The 14,227-nt window shown below is 34.5% G+C and overlaps 1 protein-coding gene and 1 pseudogene across 1 annotated transcript in view; one reads left to right on the forward strand and one right to left on the reverse strand.

Annotated features, from left to right (window-relative positions):
* ARHGAP21 (Rho GTPase activating protein 21) overlaps positions 1-14,227 on the reverse strand; it is a 135,348-nt gene that overhangs the window by 52,404 nt on the left and 68,717 nt on the right. Inside the window, exons 4-6 of the mRNA XM_006887105.1 lie at positions 11,489-11,581; positions 9,331-9,409; positions 6,874-6,928 (exon numbers count right to left, since the gene is read on the reverse strand). Coding sequence (XP_006887167.1) covers positions 6,874-6,928; positions 9,331-9,409; positions 11,489-11,581 — 227 coding nt within the window. The remainder of the gene's footprint in view (positions 1-6,873; positions 6,929-9,330; positions 9,410-11,488; positions 11,582-14,227) is intronic.
* The window catches only part of LOC102851526, an 11,700-nt pseudogene continuing 9,093 nt past the window's right edge, over positions 11,621-14,227 (forward strand).

The following is a 14,227-nucleotide window of genomic DNA, read 5'->3' on the forward strand; positions in this document are numbered from 1 at the left end:
ATTGTAATATTTTACTTTGTCATTCCGTGCTGCCTTTTGAAATCTTCTATTCAACTCTTTAGTATCTTGAATTCTTCTTTCTGCTTTGGTTCTCTGCTCTCCAGTGCAATTTTCATAGTCTCTTCTGAGAATCTCTCTCTGAGATTCTAGCTACCTCAGAAAATACTGCTGAAGGCCAGACACAAAAGTGAGATACCATAAAAGGAGCTGAGACATTTCGAACAAAAAAGCAAACACTAGAGTATGTGTTTATGTTGGTTATATGGAATACCACATGGCTGCATTTTTATTGGCTGAGTCAAGCTCTCCAAGATTCAGAAGCCAATTTAAAGGCAAGCATAGATCTTTACCATTTATCAACAGGGTATTTACATAATTTGAGAGGATTTTGAAAATTCTGAAGACAATAAAAGAAATGCTGTTTACCAAGTAGTTCACCACTGTATAGAAAAACTAGAAGCAAATATGTAAAGGAAGTACTCTGAAAGTATCTTGAGTGTCTGATCAATTTTGCAAAACAACTTATTACACCATGACTGACACATGAGAGTCATGTATAAAAAGACAAAAGTGTTAAGTTTCTTCAGAGAGATTCATTCTCAAACAATATGGATATATTTGGTTGGAGAATGCATGAAAGCATTCATGAAATTAGTGCAGATTTATCTCAAAGCAGGGTCTGGTAAGAAATTGTGCTGTCAACCCAAGGCAAATGATTCTAATCCACCAGCTGCTCCTTGGAAGAAAGATGGGCAATTTCCTCTCGTGTGATTTACAGTCTCTGAAAACTCACTGTAGGGTCAACTAGGAGTCAATTTTGACTCAGCAGTTATGAGCTGAGTTTTCCAACGGTTTAAATGCAAACGTTTACAGACAATTTCATTTGTACATTAGAACTAAGATTACAGGTTCAGAAAAGACAGCTTTTACTCATGAAGGTATATATGATTCCAGAGCAGAAGATAAACTACAATGCATATTTCCCAATGTTGAAATTGCTTAATATACAGCCTAAATTTAATCATCACAAACTGCACAGCAGAACAGTCATTCTGTCCCTAAAGAAACTAAAAATCTCTAGGCATAAGACAATAACTCAAGAAAGACTTGATTTATTATCCTTATGTACGGGAAGTAGATATTGCCGCCTAATGGTAATGAAATCATTGAGGAATTTGTTAAAAGCAAAGAAGAGAAAGAAACGTTTAAATTATAATGTGAGAGTGATCTAAAATTCAGCAATTGTAACATTTATTTCCTATTAAAGTTTCCATTATGACCTCTTTTCATTTGTTCACTTACGCCATTTATCATGAAACAAGTATTAAGACTGAAATATGAGCCATTTTAAAGCAAAGCACCCGCAACACAACCATTGCAATTGAGTTAATTCCAACTCATGTGACCCTCCATTAGGTTTCAGGGGCTGTAAATCTTAGCAGAAGGAAGGAGATTTTTATCTCTCTCCAAAGCTGGTGGGTTTGAACGGCTGCTATTTTCGTTAGCAGTCAAAAACTTAACCTACTGTAATAATACCAACCAAGCCAAAACTAAACTCACCGCTGCCAGTTCGATTCTAATTTGTAGTGACTCTCCTTTGAAAACTTGAGTTTCCAAGGCTGTACATCTTTACAGGAGGAGACTGCCTCATCTTTCTCCAGGGCTGGTGGATTTGAATAGCTGATCTTTCCATTAGGGCCTAATACTTAACCTACTATGCCCTCAAGCTCCTTAAAGCAAACTCTAACTCACAGTAAATCAGGTTTCTAATGCTATATGGGACATGAACTGCTGATCTATCCATGAGCAGGTCAACATACTACACCATTAGAAATTCTTAAGGCAAAGTAGGTGAAGTTCTTTGGTATGGGAAATCAACAGAATTTTACAAAGATTGTTGAAATAATTAAGCTTATTGACATTTTCTTTACTACAGAATGCATTGATTATATTTTCTGCAGTAAAGGCAGCTAAATAGTAAAAATCTTAGTACTAAGATTAAAAACTCTAATTTAGTAAATCTCACGTCACTAAAATGGCATATATAATCTTTATACTCAATTGCAGCTCTTATCATTTTTAAAAAGAATTTACGCGTGCGCGCACACACACAGAATCTTATTCTCTCTCTGTGTGTCTCTCTCTTTTAAAGAGCATCATAGATGATCAGTGTTTAGGGCCCTTACAGACTCCAGAGTATGGAGAAGTAAACATGTCAATCTAGAGATTAAGGCATGCCTGACTCAAGTCAATTACTTCTCAATTACTTGTGCATCAGAGAGCTGGACAATGACTAAGAATGACAGAAGAAGAATTGATGCCTTTGAGCTGTGGTGTTGGACACAAGTCTTGAACATATCGTGGACCACCAAGAAAACAAACAGGTCTATCTTAGAGAGGGTGAAACAAGTTCTCTCCTTGGAGGCTAGGATATTGAAAATGGATTGACACATTAACTGGGGTAATAGGAGTCAGTGTATTGGAGTCTTGGTGCCATTCTATGTTAAATATAGGATTAAATATCTTGTCTAGTATAATAGGAACAGAAGTGATGGTGATGGGATTTGAACCAAGGTAGGCCTAAGATTAAAGTCGTGCTCTAAACTGCTGAGCTGTCCTGCCATCAGCTGTGGATAAGGAGTCTGAATGGCTTGTTGCCATGAGCCACACTGCTAGTTAGTGTCCAAACCTGCTAAATCCAAGACATTATTTGCCATTCATTAGGCAGAGCTGGATTTAGCCATGTAAAGGCCCTGTCAAATCATTTAATGCAGAATGGCACTTCAAAATTCTCTTGTCAAAACAGTCATACCACAAAAGCTTCAGAGCTATCAAAATTAATTAACTGAAGCTTTAAATATTTAGTCAACTAAATAAAATTCCTATAAAAATATTCTTGGGTATTCACCAATAAAGTCCAAATCTATTTCTCCTAGCACTACTCTATTCAAAGAAGCATTTTCTTTAGTCATCATTACTGCTTAGATGACCTGTTAGATGGTGGAGCTTTCATTCATGCACAGATACACATTTAATAGGGTAACAATACTATTTCACTGGGGAGGAAAAAGTCCTCTTTATTTTATAACACCTTAAAATTATAAACTTGTCTTCAATATAACCTGTCTAAAATATCATTGTAACATACTACCAAAATTATTGAAATAAAGATACTATTTAGCTTTTTATTAATCTAGAAAATTTTATTTCTTTTAAAAATGAAGCTGTCAAGTCCTGAAGTATTATCAGCATTAGCTTAAATGTGAAATGACTGATTCTTAATTCAACTCCCTATTTTCAACATTCATGTTATCCATAAACTAAAGATTTTATTATTATATATTTCTCCTTACAGATAGGCAACATTATGATAAATGGAGAAATGGTTGGAATTGTCAACTATTTCATCTAAATTGGTTCCACAATCAATGCCGTTGGTACCAACAGTCAAGAAATCAAAAGACGTGTTGCCCTGGGAAAGCCTGCTGTCAAGGACCTCTCCAAAGTACTAAGGTGCAATGATATCAATTTACAGACTAAAGTGCTCCTGATTCAGGCCATGGAATTCTCAATCACTTGTTATCCATCTGACATTAGACAATGAATAGGGATGACAGGAGAATAATTGATGTCTTTGAGCTCTTGGTGTGCAGATATGTCTTGGACAAAGCATTGGATTGTTTGCTGCTCTTCAACCACAGCAGGCTACAGCAGCAATTCTAGATTTTATTCCTTCCTTATGAAAGAAACACTGTGTTAATCTACTGACAATCATCTACTTATAATCAGTAGATAGTTTAGTTTTGGGAATCCATTTTGTCTTTGAGTCTTAAGTCTGCAAGGATGATTCAAGGTAAAGCCTTCTCTATTCGATATATAACATCTTCTAGTACCTAGCAAAGGGTGCTCTGGTGGCTTAGTGGTAAGGAGGTGTGCTTGTCAAACCAAAAAAATGAGGTGCAGGTCCACCAATTGCTCTGCAGGAGAAAGATGGGCAATATCCTATGTAATTTACTGCCTCTGAAAACCTTCTGGAGGGTCAGCTATGAATTGTTCTGACTTGATGTTACATAAAAACAACAGTACTTTCCATAAGTAGATCTTTAGTGAATCTCACAGACATTGACTTCAACAGCTATGGCTGCTATGTTATTGCTATGCTGAATTATGAGTGTAGGAATTCTGTAGCTACACTCATGATGGATAGTTGACCTTCCTTACTGAAACACTGTCCCTGTCCTATCCACCAGAGCCATTTATAATATTTTATCAGGAAGAAGCTATCTTTACATTATAAGGAGCCCCAGTGCCACAACAATTAAAGCACTCTGGTGGTTACCTGAGAGGTTGGAAGTATATAACCTTCCATGGCTCCACAGAAGGAAAATACCTGGGTGATACACTCTCATAAAATTACAGCTTAGGAAACCCTAAGGGACACCTCTACTCTGTCGTATAGTCACTGTGAGTTAGAAATGATTTGGTGGAATAGAATGAGAAAGAAAATCAACATGCCTTGAAAATAAAGGATTAACCTTCATGGATTTCAATTAATTATATTTTATGTGTTAGAGGAATCATTAAACCACCTTTAGTGACATTTTTGTAAAAACTATTTAAAGAAAATTATCCAGTCCCTTTATAGAACTAAATTCAAGTCAATACTTTATAAATGTAACTTTACCATTTAAACTCCCACAATAAAAATTTTCCCATAAAACTCTCTATTTTACATGCATTTAAGGTAAATCCATAAATAAGCTGTTTTACCTGTATTCCAGGTAAAGTAGAACTCATCCCCAGCTATTCACAACAGCCATAACTATTATTTGGACTTATAAACCAAACTGAAAACTTTCCTAGATTTGTTAGCTTTCAATGTATAAAGATTTGTTCATTCTATATATTCTACTGAATTGCAAAACCAACTGAAAAGGTGTTTTTTAGATGAAATTTCTATTTTTATCACTGTTAAGCAATATTTAGGGGCAATAAAAGAGTTAAAAATTCATTCAACTTATTTTCATTCTAAACATCAGAAAAGCATTTTGGACTGAACACTAAAGTAATAAACTACATCGCTTTATTTCTTCTACAAGACTACAGCCCGACACTGTACATTAGTTGTAATCTCAATTCACTGTAAACTACTTCTAACGCTGTGAATTACGCTGTTAAGAAAAATGCTAGTAAGTTAATTCACATATATAGTATTTATTGGAAAATTAGGAGATTATTTTTCTGACAGATAAAAGATTACATGTACACCTATGCTCACTGAGGCACTATTTCCAACCACAAAAGAAACAGATGAATGGATAACAAAACATGGTATCATAAAGGAATATTACACTCATTCTTAAAAGAGAAACAAGTTCCTACAGCATGGATAGACTTTGAAGATAACACACTGAATTAACAAGTAACTACAAAAGGGCAAACAGTTTATGACTTCATTTATTTGAAATGATAAGTACAGGTGAATATATAGAAAACAGTGCTTATTAATGGAGGGAAGAGGGAGAGATAGAATTTTTCTTAAGGAGTGAATTTTTGTCTATGGTGATAGAAAAGTTGGTAGTGGTCAATACAATATGACTAAAGTAAACAAGTAAAATTTAATTTTGTAACAGCAGTAACAAACACCACTTGCAGTTATTAATACTACTGAGTTACAACCTAACACTTTGTGGGAGAAGTTCTGTTTGTCTAAAGACTTACAGTATGGTTTTGTGGGACTGTCCAGTGAGCTGGACTAATCTCAATTCACTTTGAGTGCTTTGGTTCTATCCCTACCATCTCACACACATTAAGTCTGGTGAGCAGTGCCTGACTAGTGACAGCTTGTAAGCAGCCATCAGAAATACTTTTATTTACCTGACACAGAAGAAAATGGAGACCTAGGAATAAAGAAGAGGAAGGGAGAGAATGGCAGCTCTAACTACCTTCATAAATTAGTTTCCCTTTTCAGGAGACTAGAAGAACTGGAAGTGCCTGACTACCATTACTGAATGGTTCGATCAAGAGCTCAACAGATGAGTACTTGATTAAAAGGAGAAACAGAGTGGAACAAAACAGCAAATTTCTTAAAATATCCAGATTTACTGAACTAAGATTGGAGAAATTCCCAAATCTGTTGCCCTGAGAATATGTGCAAATACAAATAAAATTATCCTCTGATACTATCTTCAAGCCAATCGACAGTGTAGATAAACTAGTAAATAATGTTCACCTTTTAAAAAATTACCTACAGGGGATCAAACTGACAGCAGCAACTTTAAAGCATACCAGAACAATTTATGGGACAATGAGTCCAAATCAATGTGCTAACACATATTGGGAGAGACAGCAAGAATAGTAACAATAGGAAAAGAACATAATGACTGTTACTGAGCTGTACATGTAGAAATTGTTGAATGGGAGCACAGTGTCTACATATGCATATTTTAAAAAAGGGTATTTCATGCACTTGTACTCTGACTTTAGGCTTCTGAATAGACTATATATTGTATGCAACATTACTAGTGATACTATCTTCAATAAGTGTAGTTAATGCTTTAGAAATCTCATCCTAAGTGACAGAAATTCAATAAAGAGAAATTAATACATTTTCTTGCCACTTAATTTAAAAAAAAAAAAAAAAAAAAAAACCCCCAAAAAACCAACCCTGACAATCCTTTTCTTTTCCTTTTATTTACTCAGCTAAATGAAACAACTTTTATAAAACTTTTTCTGATTCAGTCCAACTACAATTCAAAAGAATTTTCATTAATGTTGGTAATTATACTACACACATTATACCTGCTCTTAGCCAAAAAGCCAAGAAGTGATATAATAACTATAAAACAACTACAGTATTTATGAAAAACTTACCACTTGGAGAATGTCTTCATCTTTTGGCATAACACTAAGTTCCAATGTTGTATCACTGAAATTGAAATACACACACTATTTCAGAGGTGGTAGACATGCATAAGTAAGACATGAAGGAAAAAACAATGAACTCAGAAGCATTTTCAAAATTTATTTTAGTTTTTGGTTTTCTTAAATCTTTACTTTCAGGTCAAAATCATTAGGACAAAAGAAATCACTTTACACAAATAAGCTAGCTCTAAATAAAAGATAATCTTGTCCTATGTTCATGCTCTTTATAATCAACATAATTTAGAATCTTGTCCTATGTTTATGCTACTTATAATAATAAAATCTTTATAACAAATTACTAATTTAGAAAAAGAGTTAGTTATATTAAATAGCCCTGGAACACAATTCATAACAATAGTTGTATGTAATTACTATTTCAAGTCACAAACCTATTTAAATATTTTACCATTCTATCAACTTAAAACTTCATCAGTATTAACAGTAACCAAAGCATCCTCAGCTTTATTATTTAAAATCATGTTTAAAATGCTTATTTTGAACTATGCCCTCCTGACCTCACACAGAAAAGAAATCAGAGTTCTCTATTTTAAAAGTTAATGGTATCTAAACTATTTGCTTTCTTTATAATTTTATTTTTAGAGCACTGAACAGCTCAAAGTATTGCTTTATTTATTTACTATAACATTTTACATTGAAAATCAAATATTCTCTATGTTTAAAAAGTCGAAAAGGATAAATGATAGTGACTCCTGCAATCTGGGATGAGGTTGTTTTTAGATATGGCAAGATTAGTGGTATTATTTCCACTAAGAGCTTCAGTATTTAAATATATGAGATTTTTCTTAAATATAGTCAAGACATTAAGAAACAATCAAAGTAGACAACAATACAAATAAGACAAAACACAATAACTTTATTGGTGTCTCTTTTTGACAGATTTGAAACCTTATTCTTATGTTCATAAAAGTCGAAGTAACAGTGAACCAATAAGAGCCATGGGTTCAAATAAATATAAGTAGTCTAATATGTAGATATTTATTTAGAATTGGTAGATAATACATACTGATGCTTAGATTCTTCTGCAAGAGTACATTTTAGATTAAGGGATTCCTGACTGTCTTAGTTAACACAAATGAGTAAATGTGAGTTAAGAGGAGTATTAAAAAAGCTATTTAAAGATAATATATTAAAGATATGCAGTTTGCATCCACTAGCTACTTCACAGGAGATGGTCAGTCTCTTCCTGTACAATGTACTGCCTCTGGAAACTTCCTGGAGGTTCAGCTATGGGTCAGTTCTAATGGGCAGTACATATTTACAACAACAACAATCTTAGAGAAATTAAGTCTTGATAGCACATAGTACAGGAAAGATGAACTTTGAAAATACGATACTCATCCACCTTACAGGCTGAATCAGGATTTCATTTTTCTAAAATATCTTTATCTAAAAGTATCTTTTCAATACTCATCTGGGTCAAAATGTCTTATTTTTTTCACCATGCTGAGTAAAAAAAAAACACCACAAAAGGACAAATGTTGTATAATTTCATTTATTTCACATAATAAGAACAGGCAAATTCAAAGAGAGCAAATATTTTAGTGGTTACTTGAACATATCATGGACCAAAAAAAGAAAAAAAAACCCAACCAAATAGATCTATCTTGGAGATGGTAAACCAAGTTTCTCCTTGTAGGCTAGGATTCTGGAAGCTCTATCTCACATACCTTGGGCATGCGGCCAGGACGGACCATGCTTGGAAGAATGGAGGGACAGCATAGGAAAGGAAGACCTCAGTTGAGATGGATTGACACAGTCAGTAACTGGGGCAATGGGCATAGGTGTGTTGGAGTCAATGAGGCTGGCTCAGGATAGAGGAGGGTTCAGAGCTGTTGTACACAGGGTCACTATGAGTTGCAGGCAACACGACAGAATTTAACAACAACAACAACATGGACAGTGAGCTACTGTTTATGGTGATAGGAAATTTGGCAAGAATGGCTGATGGGTACACAAGATCATTAATGGGACTGATATAATTAAATTATACACCTCTAAAATTGGTTAATGTGTAGTATATATATTTACAATAATAGAGAAGGGGAAAAAGTAACAATCTTAGTAAGTGGTTTTAAAATAAACTAGAAAGGCATTTATTTATAAATGTATATAAAAATAAACAAATTATACTTTCTATCATTCAAATGAAAAATACGAACTTTAAAATTGTGGATTTTAATTTCAAATCTGATCAATCCTACCTAAGCAAAGCCCCAACTAAAGCTTTCCTCAGTGGTCTGACTCTTGGCAACCTTCAACTGCATGAACTGTATTTAAGGATCACGCCTGTCCTTATAGGAATCCAATACTACATTAAATCTTCTTGCTCCACTGATTTATAAAACCCACTTTTGGCCAAAATTAGTCTTATTTCTAGAATCTTACCTGTTCTGAATTAAAGCAATTACTTGAGAATAGGTTTTTCCAATAACACTTTCTCCATTGACTTTTATAATTCGGTCACCTTCAGAGAAGGAAACAAAACAACAAAAAAATGAGGTGGTCCAGTCCTAAAGAAATCACTTCTGACTCTTATAAATCTTTCTTGAATAATGTAGTTTATTTTTAATATATTCTGCTCATTAGTTCCTACTTTTCTTACGGGTTGGTTGCTTTTCAACAGTACATAACAAGAAGTACTTTTACAAAACTACATCTATATATCCAGTTTCTTATAAAATAAATCCATGTTCTTCTAAAAGTTTCAGTTGTTCATTGAAAAATTCAGTGAACTCACAAAAGTTGAGTTCTACATTACCACGTTACAACAGTTATATTTTATGTTCCTATTCACTCTTTCCTGGTTGTAGAACTACTAAATTATTCTCCCATTTATCCTTACGGATAAACTTTTACCAATCCTATATGACAAGGCAGAACAGACCCAAAATATTTCCATAACTATATTCTGTACAAAAGCACACTACGGCATCCTTTCTCCTGAAGAGCTATGTACTACTGACCTTCTAGCTAACAACCAAGTGCTTTATCATGGAACCACCAGAGCTCTTTTTCTTACTGATAGGGTGCATTTTTACCAGGTTTAAAAACTGATTGCTTATATTTCCTCAGCATTTTCTAACTTGAGTCCAGATGATTTCTGTAGGCAGCTGCACTGTCAACCCAAAACAGCATAATCTCTCCGGCAGTTCAAAGCCATGAGAGACTATGGAGAAAGAAGAGCAAACTCCTCGTCTGCCATTTATAGCCTCCTGAAAACTCAATGGCACATCAGCTTTGAGTGGGTTCCAACTCGATTGTAACAACATATTTTAACTATGTTTAGTTTATTGGTTATGGTACTGTGTCCCCCCAACCCCAGGGTGCTGGTAGATTTGAGTCACCACCTTTGGGTTTAGCAGAGCAACTTGCTATGGACTACACCACCAGGGCTCCTCTACAGACTACAAATATAAGCTGTGTGTACAAAAGAGTGGGAACAGACCCATTGCTGACCCTTTTGGCAGGTTTTCAGAGGCAGTAAATTGCATGGGAGAAGATTGTCTATCCTTCTCCTGTGGAGCAGCTAGTGGCCTTGAACATGTCTTTGAGACTGCAGCACAGCTTCTCGCCACTAGGCCACCTGAGTTCCCTAAATATAAGTAAGCATGGCTTTAATATTATGCATATTAAATAGTTCTTTATGAGGAAAAAAGACACTCAAGTTACTCAGAAAAGTTCAAAGGAAAGAACTGAGAAGAATCAAGGGGAAAAAGGAAGATGGAGGGAAATTATGTTATTTACAGCATATCTACTTTAGTTTCTCAATTTTGAGAAACTTAAGAAATGATGGATGAAGTCTATGTAGTGGAATTCCATATATAAAATGATACATGTACTAAACAGAGTAATGTTACAGAAACTAAGTTTACTTTGCATATAACAAAAATTATTAAGGTAATAAATTACGTATCCTAATAAAATCTCCTAGGTAAACTGACAATAAATCTTATTTAAAAGGTACTCCAAACAATGCTATCCAGGAATTGCAATTGTATATTGTTTCATCTTTTCAAACAAGACCAAAGAATAACTAACTACTTTAGAAAATGCTCTAACCTAATCTCAGTCTCTCCTTTGAAGTCAAACTATATTTTATGAAAATCACAAAATATTTTGGAACAAAAAGCTACTAGTTACAACAAACCAGACACCTATAAAAGAGTTTCTGTGAACTCATTAGAGACTTAAACCACTCTATCCTGCAAATAACACAGAGATAAAGAATTTCTAGAATTTGGAGAATTCCAGATTATTTCAATTGCAAATAAATTAATCATTTTGCTATTTTGTGATTCTTTGTCAAAATTAATTGTATGTAGTTTTTTAAAGAAGCTTTTAACTGTAGAAAAATCATTCCAAGAAACCATTATTTGTGTGATAACTCTCAGTGTCCAAAATATATCAAATTATTTTTATTCAAAACCAGTAGTTACAAATGAGAATAAAATAGATGTACTATAGAAAAATATAGGATATAAGTAGAGAAGATAAGGTATGAACGAATAATTATAAAGCATTAAAATTTAAAGACTATCAGCACCTGTGCATAACCCAGCTTCAAATGCAGGTCCTCCTTCTTTAACTTGTTTAACAAATATGGTATCCATTGGTTCCAAGTGGTTTCTTTGTTTTCCTATGAGAAAAAAAACAAAACAAAAACAAACAACCCAATATGATTTTACTTTGTGGTACTTTGGTAAAATACCAAAATATAATTTCATAACTTAGGCACAATTTTTTGTGCCAATTCAAGGTTTTTTTTAAAGAAAGAAAACATTCGTTTCTTCCAATTCCAACAACCACAATACTAATGATTTCCACGGTATATTCTGTTTGCCAGGAAGTATGTTAAATATTTTACATACCTAAGAATGAGTTTCTATAGAAATAAATTATTATTATCACCACTGTACTAATAAGGAAGTGAGGCTCAGAGAGATTACTAAGTTCTCAAGGGTCATATAACAGCCAAAACAGCCTTTAAAGGTGGTGCTCACTCCACTGTTTTTTAACAATGACATCATGGTAAACATTAAGAAAGAGTAAGACATAGCCCTTTCCCTTCCTGGACTCTAGTATGAGACACATAAAGAATTACGGTACAGAATAAAAAAAAAAAAAAAAACAGTAAGAGACAAATCCAGAATATAGTCATGAGCATCAAAGAGATCATAACCAATTCTATAAGGATTTCCTAAATGGATGTCAACGAGTTAATTTTCGTGGTGTGTTTTTTTTTTTTAAAAGATCGTTTTAAGGTCCAATCGAGAAATCAACTATTTCATTATATTTCTCAGATGCTTTGATCACACTGTCTGAGTTTCTCCATACTGTGGTTTTCCTTTCTTTTTACCTGAATTAACTCTTGTCTATTATCTATTTGGTGATTTTTCCCCTCTCATTCTCCTGTTCTCTGATAAAGAATATATTAATATGTAAACCCATTCTTTCTAACAGTGGTATCATACAATAACTCATACAGCTTCAGTCTTTTTTTTTTAAATTTAATTTTATTATTTTGTGTGTGTACTGTCAAATTGACAGGTCTCTGGAGAAGGACATCATGCTGGGTAGAGTAGAGGGACAGCGCAGGAGGGGAAGACCCTCTATGAGGTGGATTGATTCAGTGACTGGGATACTCGGGATGGGTGTGTCGGGGGCAATGAGATTGGCACAGGATAGAGCACGGTTTAGGGCTGTCGTACATAGGATCGCTATGAGTCGCAAACGACTCGACGGCACATAACAACAACAACAACAACAACCGACAAATTGGATCTGACTGGTACAGAAGGAGATTGCCCCTCCTTCTCCGGCAGAGCATCTGGTGGATTTGAACCACATATCTCCGGGATTGCAGTGCAGCTTCTTGCCACTAGGCCACCAGAGCTCCCCACAATAACTCATACAATAACAAACTACACATCTGTTCTTCAAAGAAACTGGTATCCACAACCAGAACATTAGATTTCTACATCTGTAGTCTATTTGTGTAATACCTAATAACAATAATCTTTTTAGAAGAATATTAAAAGTCAAAATTACTTCTAATTATTTTAAGGTAAGTATAAAGAGTAAATAGACTAAAAAGTAAACAGATTAGGAAGCCATGTTTACCATTAACAAACAGGAACCTTGTAATGATGATCCAGATAAAAAGATAATTACAGATTAGAAAATTCTACAGCTCTGGGGAAAGGAGACAACTATTTCTTAACTGAAAGAGGAAAAAAAATCTATACTATTTTCTTTAAAAACAAATAGAAGAGTAATGATGTCAGTTTAAAGACTAAGGTTGCCTAATCCAAGATGCAGTCTTTCCAAACACCTACTATGTGTCTGAGATCTGGACAATGAATAAGGATAAAAGGGGAAAAAATGATGTGTTTAAGTTATGGTGTTAAAGAACAATGCTGAATATCCCATAAACTGCTAAAAGAACAAACAGATATGTCTTAGAAAGAGTGTGACCAGAATATTCCTCCGAAGCAAAGGTGGTAAGCTTCATCACATATTTTAGACTTGTGAGGAGAAGCTATTCTTTAGAAAAGGGCATCATGCTTGGAAAAGTAGAAGGTCAGAGAAGGAAAGAGCTTCAATGAGATAGTCTGTAGCAATAAACTCAAAAGTGTCAAGAATGATATGGATGGCATAGCATAGGATAGGACAGACATCAGATCTACTGCTTACAGGATTGCTATGAGTCGTACTCCACTTGACAACACTTAATAACAACTTCATAAAAAGTAAAAAAACCCAAAACTCATATCATACTCTAAAAACACAAAAAATAATTATCATTGAATTTTTAATTCCCTCTCTGAGTTCTCAAAGATATCACTGGTAAAAATATAAGAGAATCAAATATCTTCTGGCTGCATGATAGTTATTTCAAAGCAAGTACTTTTAAAACTGATTTCTCGGCTGCCCACCAAGCTGCTGTGGGACCCACCCACTAGAATAAAGAAGGACAGGGGAAATTAACTGAGTTCTCTTGGGCCTCACTGGGAGTGAGCAGGCCTGTTGGAATTTGACTGAGTTTTCTTGAGCCCTGGATCGGCTGGCTGGTAGGAATTTGGCTGAATTTTCTTTGGCAACACTGACTGTTCAGGAGAGCACCCAGGAGCAAGTGGGCTGGTAGGAATTTGACTGAGTTCTCTTGGGCCCTGCCAACTGCTAAGGTTTGGGTGGGCTGGTAGGAATTTAACTGAGTTTTCTTGGGAACTGCTGACTGCCCAGGAGAAAGCCTAGCAGTGAGCAGGCCAGTTGTTGTTTTTTT

Source organism: Elephantulus edwardii, unplaced genomic scaffold, assembly GCF_000299155.1.
Source record: "Elephantulus edwardii isolate Elephantulus edwardi_28Jun2011 unplaced genomic scaffold, EleEdw1.0 scaffold00054, whole genome shotgun sequence".
Classification (NCBI taxonomy): Eukaryota; Metazoa; Chordata; class Mammalia; order Macroscelidea; family Macroscelididae; genus Elephantulus; species Elephantulus edwardii.